The 25,600-nt window shown below is 47.5% G+C and overlaps 1 protein-coding gene across 11 annotated transcripts in view; it reads right to left on the reverse strand.

Moving 5' to 3' along the window:
* DEPDC5 (DEP domain containing 5, GATOR1 subcomplex subunit) overlaps positions 1 to 25,600 on the reverse strand; it is a 628,116-nt gene that overhangs the window by 319,114 nt on the left and 283,402 nt on the right. For all 11 annotated transcript variants that reach the window (XM_085634591.1, XM_085634584.1, XM_085634590.1 and 8 more), the window contains exons 27-29: positions 21,573 to 21,733; positions 21,231 to 21,348; positions 20,832 to 20,999 (exon numbers count right to left, since the gene is read on the reverse strand). In XM_085634591.1, coding sequence (XP_085490717.1) covers positions 20,832 to 20,999; positions 21,231 to 21,348; positions 21,573 to 21,733 — 447 coding nt within the window. The remainder of the gene's footprint in view (positions 1 to 20,831; positions 21,000 to 21,230; positions 21,349 to 21,572; positions 21,734 to 25,600) is intronic.

Here is a 25,600-nt window from a genome sequence, read left to right on the forward strand (position 1 = left end):
TGCTGAGTAGTAAATGTGCTCCCTGTGCTACGATTGTGGTTCCCGTTGCGGTTGTTAGCATTTCAGAAACACCCTCCCAGTATGCCGAGACTTGAGGACATGACCAAACCATATGTATAAATGTGGCAAATGTGTTTTGACATCTGGCCAGATATCAGTGGATGTTGGATACATGCACACCAGTTTATGCGGTGTGCATGTATCCAATATCCAATATGTGTGGTGGAGATAATTAAATTGTGTAAATTTCAGACTAGCATTCATGGCTATTATCTTGGGAAGCCCTATGCATTGTGTCCATTGTTTGTCAGTAATTCTAGTTGATAGTGCTGCTTCCCGAAATTCATGTTATGGCGCTAATAGAGGCATCGCTTTTGGTCTAAGAGAGTTGTAAATGGCTTTGATTGCGTTTCTACCCATGCCATGTGTTAACTATATCTGTAATGTAACAGATGTAGTGGGTTTGTCGTGTATGTTCCCCCATACTTGAAGCGCCTGTTGCGATAACATCACATATAGCAAGAAAGTCCTTGGCGATACCCCGTGATCGTCAGTCAAAATATCAAAATCACATAACTTTGAGTCAACGAATAAATCACCCCATGTGGCCAGACCGGCTGTTAGCCATTCAGTCAGTTTCAGACGCCTAAGACAAGTGTAACGACCAGGTATCACCTTGAGCGGGAGGTCCGGGGCATACGGTGGTGACTGGTTTTTGATAGTACATATTTCAACCAGCCATTTCGAGGTGCTGTCATCAGGAGGTTGCCCTGTTTCTTCTGCCATGATGTTTTGGAGCCGGACAGCCATTCCAGCATAGCTGGTTGCCGCAACAACATCGCCCAGGGGTCTAATTGGACAGGGTTGCTACCTGCCACCAGCGCATGGAGTTGTGCCGCTGCGTAACAGTGTTCATTATTAGGTGCCCCTAAGCCGCCTTCGACAGGGGGAGGTATAGTTTTGAGAGTGCCACCCTGACCCTGGAGCCGTCCCAAACTAGGGACACAAGCAACGACCTTAAGTCCTGAAATATTTTCTGTGGGAGTCTGTGGTGAAGAACTGCAAAACAATATATGAGTCTGGGGATTAGGAGCATCTTGGAGATGGCAACTCGACCCATAGGAGACAATGGCAGATTAGTCCAGAATGGGAGTGCAGTTCGGACACTAGCGATCACTTTACCCAGAGTGCCGTCTATGAGATATGCTGGGGAGTGGTAGATATGGACCCCTAAATATTTGAGAGTCATATGCCCTGGTGAGTGGGGCATTGGATAAATGTCGCCTCTGTTCTACGGGTATGGCTGTCATTGGGAGTAGCACCGATTTTAACTAGTTTATTTTCAAGCCAGAAAGCCGGGCATGAGCGTCTAGCAGCTCCGTAAGTCCCTGTAAGGCTTCATTTTGGTTACGGGGATAGATCAGCGTGTTGTCTGTGTAGAGGGAAACAATGTGCCATTGTGTTTGCACTTGTATACCCCCAATCCAGGACACGGCTTCGGAGCGCACATGCCAGAGGCTCCATGGCCAGAGCAAATATGATTGGCGATAGTGGGCCACCGTGTCTGGTTCCCCGCTCTATCTCGAAGGGAAGTGAAACGATATGTCCCGTCTTCACTCTAGCTCGCGGGTTGGTATATAGTATCTTTACCCTCCTTAGGAACTTGGGACCAAAGCCAAACCTCGCCAGCATAGCTAATAGGTATTCCCATCCTAAGGTATTGAATGCTTTTTCGATATCTAGAGCAGCACCAGTATTGTTCCCTTGTTGATTGTGCCCATTCCAACAGTTTAACAACTGGCATAGATTTAGACCTGTGTATCTCCCTGTAATGAACCCGTTCTGATCCGTATGGACCAGTAATTGGACGGTGTCTATTAACCCAATATCTTGCCCAGTATTTTATAGTCTGAGTTCAATAAGGATAATGGGCGATGCAAGCTCATATGGAGCAGGTCCCTGCCAGGCGTAGGCAGCACCAGCAGTGTTGCCTACGGGAGAGAGGATGGTAATATGCCACGGTCTAAAGACTCCCTGTAGATGGTGTGTAAGCGGGGGGCTAACTGCATGACGTATGCTGCATAAAACTCAGACGGCCATCCGTTTGTCCCAGGGGCTTTGCCTCTCGGTCTCCGAAATAGAGACCCCCAGAGCTCTGCATATTGGGCATGTGTTATCTGTGATAGGGATGCTTACTCTAGGAACTGTTGCATTACACGTGGATCGCAAGGGACGGGAGCTTTGTACGAGGCGTAGTATTTGTAGAAGGATTCGTTAATCTGCTCTTGCGTATTAACCAAACAGCGGTCTGGGGCGGGATAGATGTGATGGGGTGTTGCGAGGAATTGCTTTTCAGCAGCCATGCTAGTGTCTTACCCGCTTTATCACCCTCAGCATGTCGTCTGGCCAGGTATTGTTTATAGTCTAAGGCGCAGAGTTTGTCCATTGTTTCCTTGTGTGTCAGTCTGGCTTTGCTCAGTGCAGGTATTATGTGTGGGTCAGTGGGGGAGATGCGTTTGCAACGTTTTTTTTCTGCTCCCAGCTCCTGTAGCTCTTTAGTGAGCGACATGCGAAACCTACACAGTTTAAATAACCTGCTAGTGCAGGACCACTTTGAACACGTCCCACTCTATGCCGGCGTGTGTGGCAGTGCCTGCATTAGTCTGAAAATACGTTGTGATAAGTTGTGAAATGGAGGCGTGAAGGGTGGGGTCCTTGAGTGCCTCCAGAGGGTGACGCAAAGTTGGTATACTGGATTTGTGTGTTCCCCAAGTTAGCTGTAATTGAAGGGGGCTGTGATACGACAGCGCACAGGCTAATTACTCAGTGTGGGAGAACTTAAAATTAGTGATTTCTGAACAATATATTGCATCAATTCCTGTGAACAGGTTGTGGATATTAGAGTAGTGAGAATATATCCGTTCTGTGGGGTGTGTTGTGCAAGACCAATAGACTGTGCCCCTGGAAGTGGTGGACGTGAGCGGTCCAATTCAAGGTCGGGAATGCAGTTGTAGTCCCCTACCCAATACGTAGGTGCCGTTGGGTCGCTAGGTAGTGATGGGGGTCAGAATTTGCAGGAATGTGGATTGCCTCGAGTTAGGTGCGTAGAGAGAGACCAATGTTACCGGGTGACCATCCAGGATTCCCTCAGAGATAGCGTATCGGCCTTGGGGATTGACACGTGTGTGTAGCATCTGCAATGGGATCCCTGGAGCCACCTATTTCAAGGTGCCTCTGGCATAGCCAGAGTACACTGTCCCAATTACTGTGCCTCTCCAGCGTTTACGCAATGATTTTTGTGTTTGGTAGGTGAAATGAGTCTCTTGTAAAAGTGCCATTGAGATTCTATGGCTACGCCGGTATTTATATACTTTATGGCGTTTGACACATCCAGCTAAACCCAGCACATTCCAGTTTAGTAGTTGGAAACTACTCCCATGCATCTATTTAACTAGTAGTGAGTTGCAGGAATGGGTGGGATTGTGTAAGTATGAGCTGTAATACTTGCTGGCCCTCCCCTCGGACGTTGTGGTCCCAATGATTACATTGTTAGTATCACGCTTCATGTGTGTAATATGTGAAAGTACGGAATGGACAGGGCCTGGTAAACTATTGATGGACTGAACTCCCCACCAAAGGCCTGTTTGCCAACTGGCAAAAGGTTATCTGCTCTGACATGCGAACATAATGAACTTGAAGAAGCAATAGAGTAAAAGAAAGAAAAACAATGAGTGTAATTACAAAGAATGAGGTGAAGGCAAAGGAATAAAAGCAAAAAGAACCTTAATAAGTCTATATCAGTCACTTATCGTGTGTGGGACGTGGCGATTCTTCTTCTTGTATAGTCATGTTCTCCATGGCCGCCATAGTGTTGCTTGCTCGTCTGGTCCATAGAGTTAGTGCATGTTCATCGTATCTAGTTTGCTTCTCTTATGCAGGTTGTGGTGACAAATCCCTCAATTATAATGCGTGTACTGCATGTGGTTGTAGACGGTCATCCTAGTTTTTCCGCTGTTTGCGCCGTCACTGCAGGGCCCACCTAGTATTGCCAAGCATTGCGAGTCTGGAATATGATACACCTGTTCTGGAGTGTAATCTATCTCGGATTCAGACTGCGAGGGGGAGACAATGTTGCCATGCTTTTCCGCATATTTGAGGGATTGCTCTCTCTACTTTGCTGCCTGGGATTCGTGGTGCGTTGTCCTTGGCCCTTGCCTCAACAACCCCGTTGAAGTGCATTTCTCCACTGTTGGCGGGGTTCTCCTGTTGATGCATTCGGGCGTGTGCTAGGCAGTTCTGCTCTGGCAGAAGATGTTACTGTCTTTATGTTGTATGTGTAGAGTGGCAGGGTATTGCAACGCATATTTTACTTCGTGATCACGAAGGCAGTGTTTGACTTCCATGAAGGATGATCTACGTTGTTGCACAGACATCGTGTTGTCTGGATATATGTGCACCATAGAGTTCTCAATTGGCCATGGGCCACAGGCCCGAGTCACCTGAAGGATGTGGTCCCTGTATCGGTAGTTGAATAGGGGGGCAACCACCGGCCTGGGGCGATTGCCCGGCGAGGAGGGCCCCCTGGTACCCTATGTGAGCGCTCAATTGAGAAGAACTTGGAGTGCTTGCCTTTAAGGATACCTTCAGAGAACCAGGGTTCAAGGTATAGTTCCATGCTTTGCCCTTCTATGCGTTCTGGTAGACCCACTATGCGCCTGTTTGTTCCTGCGGGATCTGCCCTCTTGGTCATTAATGTGGTTTTTCCAATATTCCACCTCTTACTGCAACGATTTTATCTGAGCTGCTGATGAAGTTACGGTGAGCCTTAGAGATGCTATCGCCGACTTAGAGTCTTCCACTCTATCTTTCAATTTTTTGTGATTAAATCGTTACATCGCTCGTTTGCGATTGTTGCTTGTCCACTTTCGGTTTACCCATTCTGAGAGTTGGGAATAGGGTGTCGTGTATCTGAGTACTGAGCGTGGTGCCGCCAACCTTGAAAGAAGGTGTCCTCTCTTTTCTTGTTAAGGTATTCACGGGCGGCGCTACAGGAGATAGCGTTCTAAGTGAGATGTTAGCGCTCACTGAGTTGTTAGATCACTACCAGTGTCCAAGACTAGGGGAGTGTGTGGATCACAAGGTCCAAGTCCCTTCCAGCCCATCCGGTGCAGTGACGAACCTTTGTCTGGTATTGAACAAGTTACTTACCTTCGGTAACAATATATCTGTATGAAACATAGGTTAGTTATAGATTCCTCACCTTAGAATTACCCCCAGACGTCAGACTGGATCCGGAAAGTTTTTTCGTCAGCAGTACCCCTGTGTGTCGTAAGATGGCGTCGGTCGACTCCGCATCTTTGTTGCAGGGATGACGTCACGGTAGCTACTTAGCCGCCGCCCTCACGCACTGACGTCAGTTCTGTACACGACTTTCCACGCCAGAAGCGCAGTTCCATGCAAGATACTGACCACAGGTGCACAATAGTAGGGCCCTGAAAGGAAATCCTTAACTCTAGAAGTCAGTTCGGAGAACGGGGAGGATGGGTGAGGCGGTAAGGAATCTATAACTAACCTTCTGTTTCTTACAGATATATCGTTACCGAAGGTAACTAACTTGTTCATCTGAAAGAAACAGTTAGTTATAGATTCCTTACCTTACAATAGATACACCAGCAATAACAACCCCGGAGGTGGGTCTGCGAACCAAGTTCACACCAGAAAGTCCTGGAGAGCAGAACAGCCAAAGAAGCCGTCTCTCCGGGCTTGGCTGTCTAGGCAGAAGAGTTTGATGAACGTATGCAGCGATGCCCACGTAGCTGCCTGACAGATGTCATTTAGGGGGACTCCTCCTCCCAAAGCAGTAGTAGCTGTCGTCGCCCTGGTGGAATGGGCGCGCAGCCCTACTGGAGGCTCCTTCTTTGCCAAAGAGTAGCAGGCTTTGATGCACAGAACGACCCACCTGGAGATGGTCCGTTTGCGCACGGCCCGACCTTTCTTAGTACCCACGTAACCAACAAAGAGCTGGTCATCCAACCGGAATTGTTTGATGCGATCCAAGTAGAGAAAGCGCACGTTTTGGATCCAGACGGTGGAGCCTCTTTTCCCCTTTTGAAGGATGCTTAAAGAAGGTGGGCAAAGTGATGCTTTGGCCAATGTGAAAAACAGTAATCACCTAGGGAATAAAGGAAAGTCTAGTTCTAAGGATGACCTTGTCCGGATGGACAGCCAGAAAGGGAGGCTTGGAAGAAAGAGCTTGTAGCTCACTCATCCAGCGTGCAGAGGTCATGGCCACCAGAAAGGCAGTTTTCAAAGTGAGAATTCTGAGAGGACAGTTATGTAGCGGCTCAAAGGGAGCGCACATAAGATATATGAGGACCAAGTTCAAGTCCCACTGGGGCATTACGAAGGGAACAGGAGGAAAAGGATGAGTAATGCCCTTAAGGAATCTATTTACAACAGGGGACTTGAAAAGAGAAGGATGATCAGGAAGGCTGAAATGGCCGAGAGGTAGCCCTTTATAGAGTGCCCAGAGCAGAGCCTGCTGGGCCAAAGAAAGGAGGAACAAAAGAACCTCAGAAAGAGGAGCGGAAAAGGGATCCACAGCCTTTGCTGTGCACCATGTCACAAATTTGTTCCATCATACCGTTTTAGTGGAGGGACGCCTGGCTGCCATGATAACATCACAGACTTCGGGAGGCAAGTCAAACGACGTCAACTGCCGCCGCTCAATCTCAACGCAAGGGGTGGAGGCTGGACAGGTTCGGGTGGAGGACCATCCCCTGCTGCTGCGACAGAAGATCCTCCCAAAGAGGCAGTCGGATTGGAGGATCGATGGCCATGTTGAGCCGCTCGGGATACCAGACTCTTCGTGCCCAATCCAGAGCTACAAGAATGACTTGGGCCCGGTCGTGCTTGATCTTCTTCAGCACTCTAGGGAGAAGTGTTATAGGCGGAAAGGCATATAGAAGTCCACAACTCCAATCGCAACAATAAGTGTCGCCAAGCGAGTGCCGCCCTGGAAATGCCAACGCGCAGAACTGCTGACATTGCGCGTTCTCTTCGGTGGCTAATAGATCTAACCATGTAGTGTAGTTCCTATTTCCCTTATAGGCTCTGAGCATTGGAATAATATACACTATAGTTCTGTGCATAGGACTGAGGTCAGTATGCTCCTATGGAGTATATTAAACTTAATTACTTGTGTGCCAGCTAACTCAGAGGTCACTAGAAACTTCTCGAATTAACAAGAAGGGATTAGTTTCAGACAACCGCATAAACATGATAACTTTGTTTCCTTTCAGAGTCTGAACGTGTCTCAGAATCGTGGAAATAATAGATAACAGTTTTACACAGTCAATCCTGCATGCTTAGTTTCTTCAGAGTTACACAGAAAATAGGAAGACAGGCGTTTTCAATAAAAAAAGGATTTATTGAACAGTCTTAGTTCTCGTGTAAGAGATACGAGCTGTCACAATCATTAGACAGTAAACAAGATATAATATGCACAACATTGTCTTTGACCTATATCTATATACATACACATAAATACACAGGCTAAAAGTGGATACTCATCTGGTGCTTCTAAATAATTCTACCCCAGTGTACCTAACTTGAATGTAGTTAAAGGTAGGAAGTAGGTGCAGATTCAAGCTATAGTTGGTATGAGCTTAAGTTAGCATATTATATGAGATGCCAAGAATTTCCTTAGGTTCTAGTCCGCTCCACACCTTAGAATCAGAGAGGTGGGAATCTCTTTCCAGATCTCGAACTCTAACACCCCGCAAGGGGAGTTGGAACACTGGAAACTGGAATCTCTAGGTGCAGGGAAGACAGTGTCTGTTCAGTGCGTCAGGGGGGCCGCGAACTCCGTCAGGACTTGCCGTGGCGAGCCGTATAGCCGAGCTGTGCCGTACCGTGATTTGCCAGGGCAAGTGAAGATATATTTATACCTGGAAGGTGTCTAGGAATGTTAGCATTGACGTAGTCGGGCCAGAGGAAGACGTCATGAATGAACCCCTAAGGAATAGTAGTTCATGCTTAATAGAGGAGTTCTTGGAGAAATCAATAATCCAAGCAGGGAAAATCCCAACGGTTTAAGGGTCTGGTTTCTAAGAACTCGCTGTGACGTGGGATGGACAGATGTAGGTGAAAATGCCTGTATTTGGATCTGCATGGCCAATGTCTAATTAAGGACTGGAATATTATGCATAAATAAGGACAAGTCGAATTGTGCCTATATAAGGACATGATTCAATAGACCTATATACGGGTATCTAAAGCGACATACAACAACCAAGGCTCTCCCCACTGCTGAAAGAGACCTTGCACCACCTCCGAGTGAAGACGCCATTTGTGATCCATCATCCACCTGCAGCTGAGTTTGTCCGCCCTGGCATTCAGGGAACCTGCCAGGTGTTGAACTACCTGGAATATGCCCTGATATTCCAGCCATGTCCAGAGGTGGAGGGCCTCCTGACATAGGGTCCACGACCCCGCCTTGTTTGTTGCAGTTCCACATGGCGGTGGTGCTGTCCGTGAACACCTGCACTACTCTTACCCGGACAGAGGGAAGGAATGCTTTGAGTGCAAAAAGAATCGCCCGAAGCTCCAGAAGGTTGATATGGACCCAAACTCCGTTGGAGACCAAAGGCCTCTGGTCTCCGCCTCCACCCTTGTGGCCGCCCCATACAAGAAGTGATGCATCGGTCACCACTGTGAACTCTGGTTGAGGAAGGGAGAGGGATCTGCCGTTGACCCAATCTGGTTCTTTAGCCACCACTGCAACGGGTGTGCAGTGCCCTGCGACATCTCGACGCAATCGGGCAGGTTCCCCTGATGTTGAGCCCACTGGAACTTCAGGTCCCACTGAAGAGCTTGCATATGCCATCTGGCATGGTTCACCAGTAGGATGCAGGAGGCCATCAGACACAGTAGTCTGAGGGTCATCCTGACCGAAACCCGGGATAGAGGCTGAAAGATCGAAATCATAGCCCGAATATCCCGGACTCGCTGTTTGGGAGGATAGACCCAAAACTGTGTCGTGTCCAGAGCCGCTCCGATGAAGAGGAGCTTCTGAGAGGGAATCAAGTGTGACTTCGGCACGTTGATAGAAAACCCCAGAAAATGCAGGAGGTCGGCCATAGTCTGGAGATGGGAAATGACAGCCTGGGGCGAGCCCGCCTTCAACAGCCAGGATAAGGGAAAACTGGAACCCCTGCTGTGCGCAAATGAGCTGCGGCCACCGCCATCACTTGTGAACACTCAAGGGTCGCTGGTGAGGCCAAAGGGGAGCACGGTAAACTGAAAATGCTCGTGGCCTACCGTGAACCGCAGGTAGCACCGGCAGGACGGGGATGTGAAAGTAAGCGTCCTGCAAGTCCAACGGTACCATCCAGTCTCCAGGGTCGAGGGCTTCTCCTTCCGAATGAAGCGGTTGACGTTCCTGAGATCCAAGATAGGATGCAGACCTTTTTCCTTCTTGGGCATCAGAAAGTTGTGGGAATAGCAACCACAACCTACTTCTGGGACTGCACCACGCTCAATGGCTCCCTTGACCAAGAGTGCCGAAACTTCCTGTTGGAGAAGGGCCAGATGGTTCTCCGACATGCAATGGTACTGAGGTGGCATGGATGGAGGGGCAGTCTTGAAGGGGAGGGAGTAGCCCCTTCTGACTATCTGCAAAACCCACCTGTCCGACATGATGGTGCACCAGTGGGGGAGGTGATGGCGAATCCTGCCGCCCACAGGCATTTGGTGGCCCTGAAAGGTCGAACTAGGAGGGTTTGGAAGCTGCTGCAGAGGGGGCTGTGGTGAACTGGCCCGCCCACTGGCCCCCAGAACCATGGTGCTGGTTCCCACATCCCCGGCGGCGCAGAGGCTGAACAGCGTGCGCCAGCCTGTGGCCCTGGGCGGGACGTGGCGGGACACCCCTTCCGTAGCCATGAAAGGCAGACTGCACAGGGCGGGTGGTGGAGAGGCCCAAGGACCTGGCCGTGGCTCGAGAGTCCTTAAAGCACTCTAGCGCATTGTCTGCCTTGTCGCCAAAAAGGTGACGGCCATCAAAGGGCATGTCCATAAGAGTGGATTGGACATCCCCTGAAAAACCAGTCGACCTCAACCAGGCGTAGTGTCGAAGGGCTACCGATGCGGAAATCGTCCTGCCTAGGGAGTCGGCGGTATCCAGCTCACAGCAGATGATAAACTTCGCTGCATCTCTCCCCTCAGCAAGTGCACGGCAGAGCACAGCCTGGGGGTCCCCCGGGCACTGGGGCAGCACCTGCACTACTGTATCCCACAGAGTGGGTGTAATGGCCCAACAGACTTGCAGTGTTTACCGAACACAGTCCCAAGCTGGAGGAAGAACACATTTTCTTCCCAAGGTGGTCCAGCTTTATGTATTACCTATTGGGTGGTGCGTTAGGGACTGCGCCTTTGGAGGTGGAGGCATGGACCACCGAGCTCTCAGGGGTGGGGTGTTGGGAGAGGAAAGTGGGGTCGCCTGAGGCCGGGCGGTGGCGTCGGGCAATCATCCTGTCCACAGTGTTGGGCCTGGACCAGCTGCCCAAAATGTTGTCCGTGAGGGCTTCATTAAACGGTAGCAGGGGCTCCGAAGAGCTCGCTGCCGGTTGAAGCACCTCTGTCAGGGGGTTAGTCCTGACTGCCACCGTAGGTAGCTTGAAGGTGGAGAGCCTTGGCTGTCCTAGGCAACACCACTGCATATGCCGCTCCTTCCTCCCTAGCCACGGTAGGCGGAGAAAACATGCCAAGGTCTGGGGAGGTATCCAGACCACTGGCTTCCCCCAGTTCCTCTCTCCAGTCCGGTTAATAACCTAACTGGTCGGTTAAAGGGTCCCCAGACCCCTCCCAGTCCTCCTCACCCTCTTCTGGCTGCCAATATGGTCTCAAAGAACCTGGGTAGAACAGGGACACAAAAGTACTCATCGGCGCCGGTCCGGTTCCGTGTCTACTTCGAGGTGGAGGCCGGGGTCGACGTCAGCTGGGGACACAGCCAACGCCCACTGCGGACGTGGTGCCGGTGGAATCGGTGCCGAGGGAGGCATAACAAGGTCGGCCTGCGCCGATGCGGGCCTGGATACAAGGGGACCCTGCGGCGCCGAAGGCCCAGGGCCCCCAACCGAATCTGCGGGGGCCGAAGGGGCGCGGGCGGAGTTGGGCTGCCCAAAAATGGCGTGCATCGCTTCATAAAACTGATGAAGCTGGGCAGGGGTCGGTTCCGGGACAGGGAGGAAATCCCGAGCCGACCCTACGGGCTCCGCATGCGGAGCCGTAGAGGGGCACCACCCGCATCCCTCGTTGCGTCGGCCGACGGACGGGGAGAAGCAGAAGAGCGACGATGCTTCTTCGACTTCTTCTTGTGCTTTGACTTACCTCACCCCGAGTGCAAGGACTTGGATGAAGAATGGTGTTGGCTACTCGACCTCCTACGCGACCAGGACCTCAAACGGCGCGGAGCCGACTGCCGGGTCTCGAGTAGCTTTCCGCAAAGACTTCGGGCCATCGTCTGACAGTAGGAGCACGACTTGGGGTCGTGGTAACGCTCCAGGCAGTAGAGGCACACGTGGTGCGGATTCATCACCGACATCAGTCGGTTACAGTAACCGCAAGCATTGAAGCTGGGCATCCCTCGTGCACAAGGAGTAGATGGACTCAAAAAACTAAGTTGACAAAAGTCGACAAAAAGTCAGTCAAAAAGTGACTGGAGGTACCGCTCTCTCCGGTTCTGCACTTACTGGTGCGGAAAAAGAAAGAACTGACATCAGTGCGCGAGGGCGGCATCAAAGTAGCTACTGCAACGTCATCCCGGCAACCACGACACCAAAAACGCGGAGTCGACCGACTCCACCTTCTAACGCGCAGGAGTATTGCTGACGAAAAAACTTTCCGGATCCAGTCTGATGCCTGGGGGAAATTCTAAGGTAAGGAATCTATAACTAACTGTTTCTTTCAGATATAGGGCGTAGCCATCGGAGTGAGAGCTACTGAGTGCGCCAATGCATATACGTAATGTCGTGGAGGTCTCGCGCTGTGGTGGGCAGGGACACCGCTGGGGCATCAGTTCAGGGCAGCACGGAGTGCATATGTTGGAGCTTGTTAGGCCACTCTGAGGCTCCTGTTACAAAATGCTCCATAGCGCCTAGGGCATGCAACTTCCCGGCAGTCCACGGTACCACGGTCCCTCCCAGATGCTTTCTTTTGATGAGCTTGAGGGTGTAAAGCAATTAACAGGCCAATCTAGAAGGAAATTCCTTCCTATTTGCTGATGCCACTCAGTATCTCCGCAATGTCCCACACTCTGTAGCTTATTCACTTGCAGTGGCGGTGTGGAATGGGTTGTGCATCTTGGTGGAGAGCCCAGCTTCAACAGAGGGGGAAGGCTCACCTGATAAGGCCGCCGGGTCCGTTTCTGATGGTCGAGAGGAGGCGCGGTCGATTAGAGAAGTCAGCGCCTGTTGCACTCAGCCGCTGGGAGATGTATGTTTCTGCTCCCCGGGTGTCGCCTCACGTCACGATCAGGCCTACTGTAAGAGCAGGCGGCAGTCGCAGCCCGCTCTAGCTCCGTCGCACTCACCGCCGACTAGGATCCTGCGCGAGTACGGGTGTTGCGCAGCAGGCTTCCAAGGCCAGGCTGCGGCATGTGCATCGTCCGTTCCGTGCCGCCAGTATTGTCTAGGGATCCAATGCAGGAAGCTCGATCGGGCGAAGCAGTACAGCACCTTCGGGAGGCAGCTCTCTGCCGTTCGCAGGTGCATCAGCAAGCTTGCAAGGGCTGGAAGCAGGATATTTGGCAGTGGCGGGCCAGTTGCGGAGCTATCTTAAGAGGCGTACGCTCCCGTTGCCATCTTAGCCACGCCCCCCACAAACCAGAAAAACATAAAATAAAATCCTCACTGACTATAAACGCATGTGGAATTACCATACCTTTCTCTTGCCTGACCCACCTCTTAACCGGGGAAATTCTGCAGAGCCATGTAAACGTCAGCATGTACCTTGTAGCCCTGCATGAAGGTTCCAAATATGTTCAACTATGTTACGTAGAATTCTACATCGCCTTCTCATGTCTGGTCAGTGGTCAGCATTAATAAATGAATACTTCCAGTACAATGAATATAATGCCAAGGAGCACCACAACATTTAAAGCTGTAGTTCAGTGGGTAAGTTGAACAAGCATTGGCATAGCCAATAGGTCTCGCCTTTGGGACCTTATAAGTGTTTAGCGATGCAACAGTTGCATAACTATACACTTATAAGGTCCCAAAAGCGAGACCTATTGGCTATGCCAATGCTTGTTTTAACTGCTGCAATCTATTGAAGCCTCACAGAGATCACAGGTCCTGAAAGAACCAGGGTTAGCAACAGCAATGCTGTTAAGAAACCCTCAATCACGTGTTGATTCGTAGGTGGAAAGTGGCGGTATGTTCGATAATCCGCCTTTTGTTTGACAGCGTGACAGCATCATCATCGGGTTAATCGTGTGCTTCCTCCACCCGGAGGTGATACCTCTGGTTATTTCAGTTGTGATCAGAGAATAGTGCTCAGTGAGTAGTGAAATGTGAGGTGATAATCAAAGGAGTTAAAATAGACTCGAAACACCAGTTTGAAACTTTATTAAACCTGGGTACGAGTTCAGTTTAAAAAGGGGTGTATGTGTGTGCACAGATCAGATTGTTTAGGGTCTGGTGCACTCTCATATTGTGTCCGAAAGTAAGGTCGACATGTTTCAGCCTTGTAACATGCCCCGGAGGGTCATACAGGCTTTCATCAGGACCTAGAGTGTGTGTGGGAGGCTCTATTATTTGGAAGGGACTCCCTCGTGAGGTGGGTGAATATAGTTCTTCACCAGCCAATCTGGGTTCAATTGGAACCTGTTTTTGCAGAAAGGGAAGAAATGAGAGGGGGGAAGGAAAAAGTAAACCATAATAAAGAGTTAAAAAGGGTATGTAAATTGTCCTAGATTATGCTGTGATGACGTTAAAAATTTGAGACATCAACTGTCGTAGCAATTGAGAAAATGGCAATATTTTTACATTGTCGCCAGGAAGGCCAGATCACATTGGTTTAACCACAGTAACGGCAAACAACAGCCCTCCCTTTCGAGGATGTAGTACACGAAACACATGCAATTCACCAAAGGGGACCAAGTCGCAAACCATTAAACACAAACCGGCTTGAAAGGATTTGAACTGGTGACGCATTCAGAATGGAACATACAGGTAAGATAAAAATGCAGAAGGCAGTTTGTTCAAGATGTAACGACTAAGCTGCTTCACGTTATCGTTAGAAAGTACTCGAGTTTATCAAGTGGAAAATGGTTTTGCCGAATTCAAAAATTAAATACAGAATTACTGACACTCTCGATATTTAGGGAACAGGTATTATGCTCTCTTCGTGTAAATACGGGAGAGATAGTTATCCTCAGCGTTTTCAAAGTGGAGGAAAACAAATAATTAAAGATATCTTAATTATTCTTTTTTCGAGGGTTACTTCTGGTGTGGTGAGTAGTGCACGCTCTTTTCGGCGGCGGTAAGTGACTTGTTTTGTCACTGCTTCTCTCAACCCGGTATGTTTCACAGAGCAGCCGGGTTGAGATAAAGGGAAAATACGCAGAAAGGAAAAAAGGACTTCAGTCGAGAGTGGTTGTTCCTCTCTTTTTTTCAAATGTGCAGAACTTTACTCCAGTCTGGTTAACCCAATAAACAGTTATGTGCAATGAGCATAATAGTCGTGCAGAAGACTATCGGGATTAAAAAGCGGCTCCAATGTTCTGTTAGTTCAATACTTATTCCATGGGAGGTATATATTGGGGAAAAGTATTTTGGTACTTAACGGCGAGTGGTGTCACTCTCCCTAAAAAGTCGTTTTTGCTCGATGATTTTTTACACCACGCTTCATACTAGCTGTGCCTTTGTTTGAACAGGAGTGCTATCCTTTGCGGTGTTATTATATCAACCATATACTTGTTCTTGGACGTCCAGAGCATGGTCTCAGTTTGTTACTTCTTGATGCTGAGCCACGGGATATTATCATTTAGTCCGTGAGTGTGTGTATGAAGACGATACACCCACCTTTGTTCCTTCTCGAACAGTATACTTTCTGCGTTGTCATTCTTCGTTGTTAGAGTCTCTAGGACCACCCATTGAAGGTGATTTACTGTGTGGCCCTGCTCAAGATAATGACCGCTCATCTTTGTTGTACTTTTTTTACACTTGATGTTACTTCTGTGTTCACAGAGTCGTAGCTTGATTTTGCGACAGGTCATCCCTATGTAACGTAATCCACAGGGGCAAGTGATCATGTAGATTACATGGGTAGTGTTACAGTTGGTGTGGCTTCTTATGGTCCATCTCAAGTCGGGCAACAGCTGTAAGGTCTTGGTTGCCTTAGTGAGATGACAGACCTAACAGGAGCCACAGGGATAATGTCCAGTAACTGGTGCATAGTTAGATTTGATTTTGGTGGTGGTCGTGTATGCACTAGTATGTCCTTCAGGTTTCTGGTTCGTTTGTTGGAGAACCTCGGTTTTGGCCATTTGAGAGTTCCAGATGTGAGGATTTTCCAGTTCTTATTAATGATCTTTTTGACCTCATTCGATACTATACTGTAAGTACTCACACAGGTGATCAGATCTTTAGTGGGTTCCTTAGTTGTTGACTCCATGAGGGTCTCCCTTTGTTGATTTCTTGCCCTCTTCTCACTTTTCTTGATAATGTGCATAGGGTAATCCCTGTTTTGCAAGTTTTTGCAAAGGTCTTTGGCTTGTTCCTTGAAATCTCGGACATTACTGCAGTTTCGTCTTAGACAAGCTTTCTACATCCAGAAAATTGTTGGTCTTGTAGTAGTTTAAGAACTACTACAAGACCAACAATTTTCATCAGACAAGATGCTCCTAGTTGGTCTGGATGTAGAAAGCTTGTATACCAGTCTTCCACAAAAAAAGACACTAGACACTTTGGAAGAACTATTATTCAGTCAACAATGGGACCACAAAACGCCAAGACATTTCATTCTTGAATGTTGCAGACTAGCCCTCACCGAAAATCACTTTGAATACAATAACACCATGTATAGACAACGCCATGGTACTTCCATGGGAAGTACCTTCGCGCCGAGCGTAGCGGGGCTGTATGTTAGTGATTTTGAGACCAAGAACATACAGAGTCCGACTAACCCTTTCCGTGGACAGATAATTTTCTGGAAACGCTATATTGACGACGTCCTCCTAATCTGGGAAGGGAACAGTAGCACACTCACCGAATTCCATCAGTGGCTAAATACCAGGGACGAGTGGCTAAAATTCACTTATTCAGCTAGTTCCGACATACTTGACTTCCTGGATGTTACCATTTTCATAAAGAATTAAACTATCCAGACGAAAACCTTCTTCAAGCCTACTTCCAAGAACAGTTTATTATCATTCAAGAGCTTTCATCCACGCCCAATGAGAGAAAATCTTCCATATGGGCAATTTCTCCGTCTAAGACGAAACTGCAGTAATGTCCGAGATTTCAAGGAACAAGCCAAAGACCTTTGCAAAAACTTGCAAAACAGGGATTACCCTATGCACATTATCAAGAAAAGTGAGAAGAGGGCAAGAAATCAACAAAGGGAGACCCTCATGGAGTCAACAACTAAGGAACCCACTAAAGATCTGATCACCTGTGTGAGTACTTACAGTATAGTATCGAATGAGGTCAAAAAGATCATTAATAAGAACTGGAAAATCCTCACATCTGGAACTCTCAAATGGCCAAAACCGAGGTTCTCCAACAAACGAACCAGAAACCTGAAGGACATACTAGTGCATACACGACCACCACCAAAATCAAATCTGACAATCACCTCAAATCTATGGAACTATGCACCAGTTACTGGACATTATCCCTGTGGCTCCTGTTCGGTCTGTCATCTCACTAAGGCAACCAAGACCTTACAGCTGTTGCCCGACTTGAGATGGACCATAAGAAGCCACACCAACTGTAACACTACCCATGTAATCTACATGATCACTTGCCCCTGTGGATTACGTTACATAGGGATGACCTGTCGCAAAATCAAGCTACGACTCTGTGAACACAGAAGTAACATCAAGTGTAAAAAAAGTACAACAAAGATGAGCGGTCATTATCTTGAGCAGGGCCACACAGAAAATCACCTTCAATGGGTGGTCCTAGAGACTCTAACAACGAAGAATGACAACGCAGAAAGTATACTGTTCGAGAAGGAACAAAGGTGGGTGTATCGTCTTCATACACACACTCACGGACTAAATGATAATATCCCGTGGCTCAGCATCAAGAAGTAACAAACTGAGACCATGCTCTGGACGTCCAAGAACAAGTATATGGTTGATATAATAACACCGCAAAGGATGGCACTCCTGTTCAAACAAAGGCACAGCTAGTATGAAGCGTGGTGTAAAAAATCATCGAGCAAAAACGACTTTTTAGGGAGAGTGACACCACTCGCCGTTAAGTACCAAAATACTTTTCCCCAATATATACCTCCCATGGAATAAGTATTGAACTAACAGAACATTGGAGCCGCTTTTTAATCCCGATAGTCTTCTGCACGACTATTATGCTCATTGCACATAACTGTTTATTGGGTTAACCAGACTGGAGTAAAGTTCTGCACATTTGAAAAAAAGAGAGGAACAACCACTCTCGACTGAAGTCCTTTTTTCCTTTCTGCGTATTTTCCCTTTATCTCAACCCGGCTGCTCTGTGAAACATACCGGGTTGAGAGAAGCAGTGACAGAACAAGTCACTTACCGCCGCCGAAAAGAGCGTGCACTACTCACCACACCAGAAGTAACCCTCGAAAAAAGAATAATTAAGGTATCTTTAATTATTTGTTTTCCTTCACTTTGAAAACGCTGAGGATAACTATCCCTCCCGTATTTACACGAAGAGAGCATAATACCTGTTCCCTAAATATCGAGAGTGTCAGTAATTCTGTATTTAATTTTTGAATTCGGCAAAACCATTTTCCACTTGATAAACTCGAGTACTTTCTAACGATAACGTGAAGCAGCTTAGTCGTTACATCTTGAACAAACTGCCTTCTGCATTTTTATCTTACCTCTATGTTCCATTCTGAATGCGTCACCAGTTCAAATCCTTTCAAGCCGGTCCATGTGTTTGTGTTTAATGGTTTGCGACTTGGTCCCCTTTGGTGAATTGCATGTGTTTCTTGTACTACATCCTCGAAAGGGAGGGCTGTTGTTTGCCGTTACTGTGGTTAAACCAATGTGATCTGGCCTTCCTGGCGACAATGTAAAAATATTGCCATTTTCTCAATTGCTACGACAGTTGATGTCTCAAATTTTTAACGTCATCACAGCATAATCTAGGACAATTTACATACCCTTTTTAACTCTTTATTATGGTTTACTTTTTCCTTCCCCCCTCTCATTTCTTCCCTTTCTGCAAAAACAGGTTCCAATTGAACCCAGATTGGCTGGTGAAGAACTATATTCACCCACCTCACGAGGGAGTCCCTTCCAAATAATAGAGCCTCCCACACACACTCTAGGTCCTGATGAAAGCCTGTATGACCCTCCGGGGCATGTTACAAGGCTGAAACATGTCGACCTTACTTTCGGACACAATATGAGAGTGCACCAGACCCTAAACAATCTGATCTGTGCACACACATACACCCCTTTTTAAACTGAACTCGTACCCAGGTTTAATAAAGTTTCAAACTGGTGTTTCGAGTCTATTTTAACTCCTTTGATTATCACCTCACATTTCACTACTCACTGAGCACTATTCTCTGATCACAACTGAAATAACCAGAGGTATCACCTCCGGGTGGAGGAAGCACACGATTAACCCGATGATGATGCTGTCACGCTGTCAAACAAAAGGCGGATTATCGAACATACCGCCACTTTCCACCTACGAATCAACACGTGATTGAGGGTTTCTTAACAGCATTGCTGTTGCTAACCCTGGTTCTTTCAGGACCTGTGATTCACTCCCCATTGATATTGAAACGTCTTAGGTAAAGAAGCTGAGTGGGTCATACCCCTTCTTTCTCCCTCCTTTTGATTTATATAAGCCTCACAGAGATCATCAACAGGGGGACGTGCGGCCGCGAAAGTGATCGCGATCAAACATCAAAGCGGCAGCGAAAGTGAAAGTAATTTAGGTAAAGCGTGACGCTCGCGCCCGTGCACATGCACTGAAGCTCTAGGCTGGCCCGGTAGCACTTTCTGGAGCCCTCACAAAATGTCTTGGCTGACCAGCGCATGCGCTGGTTCAGGCGAGACCTAATAAAAAAACCTCACATGAGCAGAAGCCAAATTTCTTAATGAATACCATTTCCCATTTTCCCTCAGATGTACTACAGCAGGCAAATGATCAAACAGAATTTAGAGCTACTCTGAAAACATGGCTTTCTAGCGTAAAATAGTCAGGACTTAGTTAACCGGGAACATGCAGTGCATTATGGGTAATTACAGATGAGTGCCAAGAGCAGCCATCTTGAACTTGAGAAAACTAAACTTCAAGCACAGTACTGCCACATTCAGTGACTTTCGCTTACATATAATCAACAAGGCCCCACATACTCAAGCCTACCTAGCCAAAAATCTCTCCTTCAATTGCAGCTCTTGCGCAACCTGAAAATCCAAAAATGTATTTAGGAGAAAACCAAAACAAAATAAACCCCTTATGTTTCATTTGTCCCGCCCTCTGAAATTACCTCACACACTCACTTGAGAATCGCATCATCTATAATAATCTAGAGGAAAGAACTAAGAACCCCTCTCTTCTCAATGGATCATTCCGCCCTCTGACCACTCCCCTAAAACACTGCTCGACCAGTGGTAAAACGTTTGACTACCGTGATCTTGCAACTTGTAATTAATACTTTAGAACTTTTTATGCCCTTAAAATTCTTCGCCTCCAATGCAATCTCCATTCCGCTTTGTGGTGTGGTTTGCGCTACATATATTACAGCCAAATAAAAATAAAAGTAAATTAAATAGTTGCCTGCACAATTTAAATGTAGTACGTCCCTCCAGCCATCCAACTGAATGCTGCTCATTTTATCCAACTTGCAGATTAAAGCCTTTGACCAGCAGGTTACTCAGATCCATGCAGCTATCCTAACAGCTTTCCATCATGCTAATGTGTTAATCTATGCGAATATATGACGTTACAACGCAAACAATTATAACGCATGCTTTTACAACGCGGTTTTTACATCGCAACTACTATTACATCGCATGATTTTACAATGCAAGCCATTCCAACGCATACCATTACAACGCATACCAATACAACGCATAATACTTTTACGGCAACAGTAGGGTAAGTGTTGGATAGTGCAGGGGTAAAAATTACTATTCCCACTCCAGTGAGTGCAACAGTAGGGTAAGTGTTGGATAGTGTAGGGGTAAAAATTACTATTCTCATCTACCCCAACACCCATATCCACTCTAAAACTAAAAAATCTTCACTACTTACCTTATAATGCGTTGTAATTGCATGCGTTGTAATGTAATGCTTTGTAATGGCATGCCTTGTAGTGACATGCGTTGTAATGGCATGCTTTGTAAAGGCATGCGATGTAAAGGCAGTTGTATGTAAAAGCAGTGTGAAAGTAATGACTGCGTTGTAATGGATGTTTCCCGTCTATGATGCATCCTTAAGCCTTATCACGGCAGCTTTTCAATGTTCTGGCACAATGTGTTAGAACTAGGCTTCTCACCACTGCCACAAGTGTGCGTGCATAGAACAAGAATTCCTCATCACCCAATTAGTCTAAAACATGCTGCATTAAGATCAAGAGCTGCTACTCACCTGAAGTCCTCAGAGCCAGCCGAACAGATGTACTGATCCAAGTAATTCCACTTGTAATCCTCCAGCCTCTCATGTGAAAACTCGACCCAACATGGAACAAACTCACTATTGGAGTGTAAGGGACACAGGCTGTACATGTAGTTGATCTGGGCAGACTCATAGGGGTACCTGAGCAAATAGAAAAAGGGAGAACGTTTTAAATCAACTGTCCACTAACATGAGTACTGGCCAGTCATTGGTAGGAGGACAGAGCTACATGCGAATCTGGCCATGAACTTGGCTGCTTCAAAAATACATCAGAACTCACTGTTACATACACACTACTAATAAAGCTGGATATGTTTAGGGTAAATCCTGTACACTGAGGGTACATCACTGAGTTGGCAGAGTGGTACTCACTTTGGAAGGTATCGGGTGACTGTGATGATCTTGTCCTTTGAAGTGACCTTATGAAATGTACGTCCCATGCTCAACCAGTACTGGTCATCCTCCTCAGGTCGGTTACGGCAGACAAGACCTAATTGCATCAAGATTATCAAGGGAGCAGTTAATGGTACTGACAATCACACATGGCAATAAGTGAATCAATGGTACTGGGTCATGGGTAATAGCAATGAGCAGAACTGATGGTAATGCATCATGTTTCAGAGGTTTACCAGGTGTGGGTGAGCCACCACTGGGTGAAATGGAGTAAATGAACCAAAGTTCAGAGTCTTGCAGGGACACAAACACCAAACTCACCACGGCTGTACAAGGGGCTGCTGCTGAGAGGTGGTGGAACAGGTACACTGGAGGTACGAGTTTTGCTGTTGACAATGATCTGATAGCCCTGCATGAGACGCTGGCAGATGAACTCTTCAAATACCTGCTGGGCTGTCATCTGAACTGAATCCTCATCCCGTCTGGAAAAAAACCCAAAAAGGAATTCAAGTGAACCACCTCTGCAAGTTGAAGCTCTTAACACATTTCCTCACACAGGGTCACAAACATTTCACATTGCCTGCGATGTTAGGAGAACTTTAAAAATATGTTTGGAGTTCTTAAAACATTAGATGAACGTGTTACCCTACCTTCAGTAATGCTCTTTCTGGTGGACACTCTAACTGCAGATTCCTCACCTTTCGAATAGCTATATCCAGACTGGATCTGAACATTGCACAGAAGTAATCCTGGCACAGGTAAGAGGTGCCACACTGACTTTGTTCCAACCAGAAATTACGGAGTCACAAATAAGCACCCCCGTCCCTCGCCCCCATGGGCTGACATCCGTTTGTTTCATGATTTTGTCAGTGCAGTTGGTGTCAGAATCCAAAAATCAATCAGAGTCCCAGTATGCAGATTGTCAGCCTGGGATAATTTTGGATGGAAAAATAGACTATTCCACAGATTAGGGCAGTGAGGAATCTGCAGTTAGATACAGTATCCACCTAAAAGAGCATTACTGAAGGTAAGTCACTTGTTCGTCTGATGTATACTTTCAAACACAGATTCCTCAACTTCAGCATAGATAACTAAGCAGTACTTCCCAGGTGGAGGGCCTGTGGAATAGGCTCTGACCAAAAAGTCTGGCAGAACCGAACAAGCAAAAGTCCCTTCCCATCGGTCCTTGCTTTTCAGGCGATGGTGATTCCTGAACGTGTGTGTATACTCCTAAGTCTTGGCCTGACAAATGCCGAGAACAAGTATTCCGGATGCCAACGCAGTGGTAGCAGACGTGGTAGCAGCCGTGGCCTTGGTGGAGTCCTCATTTCTTCCGGGGACTGCTTTTTGGCCAATGTGTAGCAGATCTTGACGCAGAGGACTATCCACCTTGAAAAAAAGCCTTTTTCTGCACCGTTTTGCCTTTCTTTGCCCCCAGAAAACCCCAGAAAAAGCAGACTGTCCACCCGATGGTCTTCGGTGCGATCAATATAAACGCTCACTGCTGTTTAGGGGTCCAGCCAATGGAGTCTATCCTCTTTGTTGAGGGGCGAGACAAAGCAAAGAACGTTGGGAGGGTGATGGCTTGCTCAACGTGAAAAAGAATCACTACTTTTGACAAAAAGGCCGTCTTGGTCCTTAACACTAGTTTCTTTAGGGAAAAGGTGGCGTAGGACATAGAGAGAGCATGAAGATCACTCACGACCACAGTCTTCAGCCTCAAAAGATGCAATGAGCAGCTGTGCATTGGTTCAAACGGAGTACACATGAGATAAGTCAGGACCAAACTGAGTTCCCACAGTGGCATCACAAAGGGTTTATGGGGAAACGTGGGTTAAAATATTTTTAAAACCTCATTACAACAGGTGATTTAAAAAAGGACGGGTGGTCCAGCAAACATAAAAAGGCTGAAAGGACTGACAAATAACCTTTAATAGTATCCATTGCAAGTCCTTGCTGGGCCAAAGACAAAACAAACAATAAAACATCAACAGTATGGCCTGTGACAAGTTTGTGCTGTGGACATCAGACCAGGTCATAAATTTGGTTCAGCACAAGGCATTAATTGACTTTGTAGAGGAGCACCGTGCAGCAAGGATAACCTCCACCCCCTCATGAGAGAGATCAAATGCAGTCAACTGCTGCTTCTAAATCTTCACAAATCGAGGTATAGACTGCACATGCCCAGCTGTATAATTCAGCCCTGTTGCTGTGCCAGAAGATCCTTTCAAAGCTGAAGCCTGCTCGGGAGACAGATGCTCATGCACAGAAGCTCCAGGTGCCACACTCTCCTAGCCCAATTCAAAGATGCTCTGATGACTTGGGCCCCATTGTTGCTGATCTTCAGACCACAGGGCACGAGAGATAGACGCTGAAAGGTATAAAGGGGTCCTGTGCTCCACTCTAGCTGGAATGCATCTCCCAAGAGAGAGCCTTTTTGGGAACTCCAGCACAAGAAAGCATGGACACTGCGCTTTCTCAGCAGTGGTGAAAAGATCCAGCCAGTGTTCTCCCCAATTTTTGGAAGATGTGCTGTACCACCTTAGGAATCAACCTCCATTATAAAACCACCATGTCCAGTCAGCTGAGCTTGTCTCCCCTGGCGTTCAAAGATCCCACCAGGCAGTTCATGACCTGGGAAATGCCCTGATGTCCAAGTAAAGTCAAGAGGTGAAGTTCCTCTCACTGCAGAAGCCACGACTCCACTCCACCCTGTTTGTTGCAGTACCACATGGTGGTGGTGTTGTCTGTGAGGATCAGTACTAGTCTCCCTCTGATGGCCAGTTAGGAAGGCCTTCAGTGGCCAGCGACTAGCACACAAACTGTAGCAGGTTATGGTGGAGTCGGGTTTCTGAAGGAGATCAGTGCTCTAATCTCCACCTCTCCCACATGACCTGCCCATCCCCAACAATGACACATCTGTCACACGGTCAACTGTGGGTAGGAAGTGAGAGGGTTCTACTGCCGCTAGAATTACAGCTGAGCAGCCAGCGCTGCAGATTTTTTGCAGTCTCCCCTGAAACTTGGATGGAACCAGACAGGTTTGCTTTTTGCAGGGGCAACTGAGACTTCAGGTTCCCCCGCAGAACCCACATATGCCACCAGGCATAGATGATGAGCAGTATGCAAGAGGCCAAAAAACCTCATAGCCACACTCAGACACAGGGCCGAGGCTGAAATATAATCATAGCACAAATCCTGAGCTCGATGTGATGGAGGGATGACCCTGCACTGCACGATATCCAAGATAGCTCCAATGAAAGGGAGGCTCTGTGAAGGAGTCATGTGGGACTTTGGCATGTCGATTGTGAAGACCAAAAATGCCAGGAGGTTCACAGTCTTCTGGTAGTGTTCCACAACTGAATGCGCCCGCCTCCAACAGCCGGTAGTCAAGGTTGTGGTAAACTGGAATTCCAGACCTTTGAAGGTGTTCCGCTCCGCCCACTATCACTTTTGTTAACACCCGAGGGACACGGATGAGGCCGAAGCAGAGCACAGCCTGCCTTGAACCTCAGATCCAAGGCAGACAGAACTTAGGGAAGTATGAAAATCTTGAATCTGTCATTCGAAATGAGGAAATAGCGTAAGCAACAACCAGTCCCTATTTTCGAGCTAGGTGCCCTCTCTATAGCCCCTCTGGTCAAGACAGTCTGCACCTCCTACTACAAAATGGCTAGGATCTGAAAGCCACTTTGACATGGGTGGAATATACAGCAGGTCAGAAAGGAATGTAAGGGCATAGCCCTTTTAAACAATCTATATGACAGATGTGATTCTTTGCCACCTATGGAGAAGTTGGCCTCCTTCAGGATGGTCATGTGCCACTGACAGCAAGCTAAAGCAGCTTGGAGGCGGATGCTGCAAACCTGAGGGAGCAGGATGATTGCTATCCTCGGTGACCTGCATGGTGTATGAGCAAACCCCTTTCCCGACCTCCAAAGGCCTGGGGCATCTGCTGCGAGAATGGGGATGACTGGTGTTGCCTGTACAAATTAGGGTTCACCTTGCTGGTGGAAGGCTGGGTTGCCTTATACCAGTCTATGGTGCTTGGCACCCTGTCTGTTAACTGGAGGGCCAGACCAAGGATTCGACCAAGTGCCCATCAATGTGTCAGTCACAGCTTTGTTGAATGGTACCTAAGGCACAGAGGGAAGAGAGTTGTAAGTTCAAAAATAAATCAGCGGCACGTCTTATTACCCCAGCAAAAGAAACAGGTGCAGATTTTGGATTGGAAGTCAGCGCCACACTTGGAGTAGAACCCAAAGCGGGTTCTTTAAGCACAGGTAGCCCAGAGTACAAATCTGCCAGTGGTAACCCGACTGGAGGCCCTACGGATCCTTGGGGCCTGA

The sequence above is a fragment of the Triturus cristatus genome, chromosome 11 (assembly GCF_964204655.1).
Source record: "Triturus cristatus chromosome 11, aTriCri1.1, whole genome shotgun sequence".
In the NCBI taxonomy this organism is placed as follows: Eukaryota; Metazoa; Chordata; class Amphibia; order Caudata; family Salamandridae; genus Triturus; species Triturus cristatus.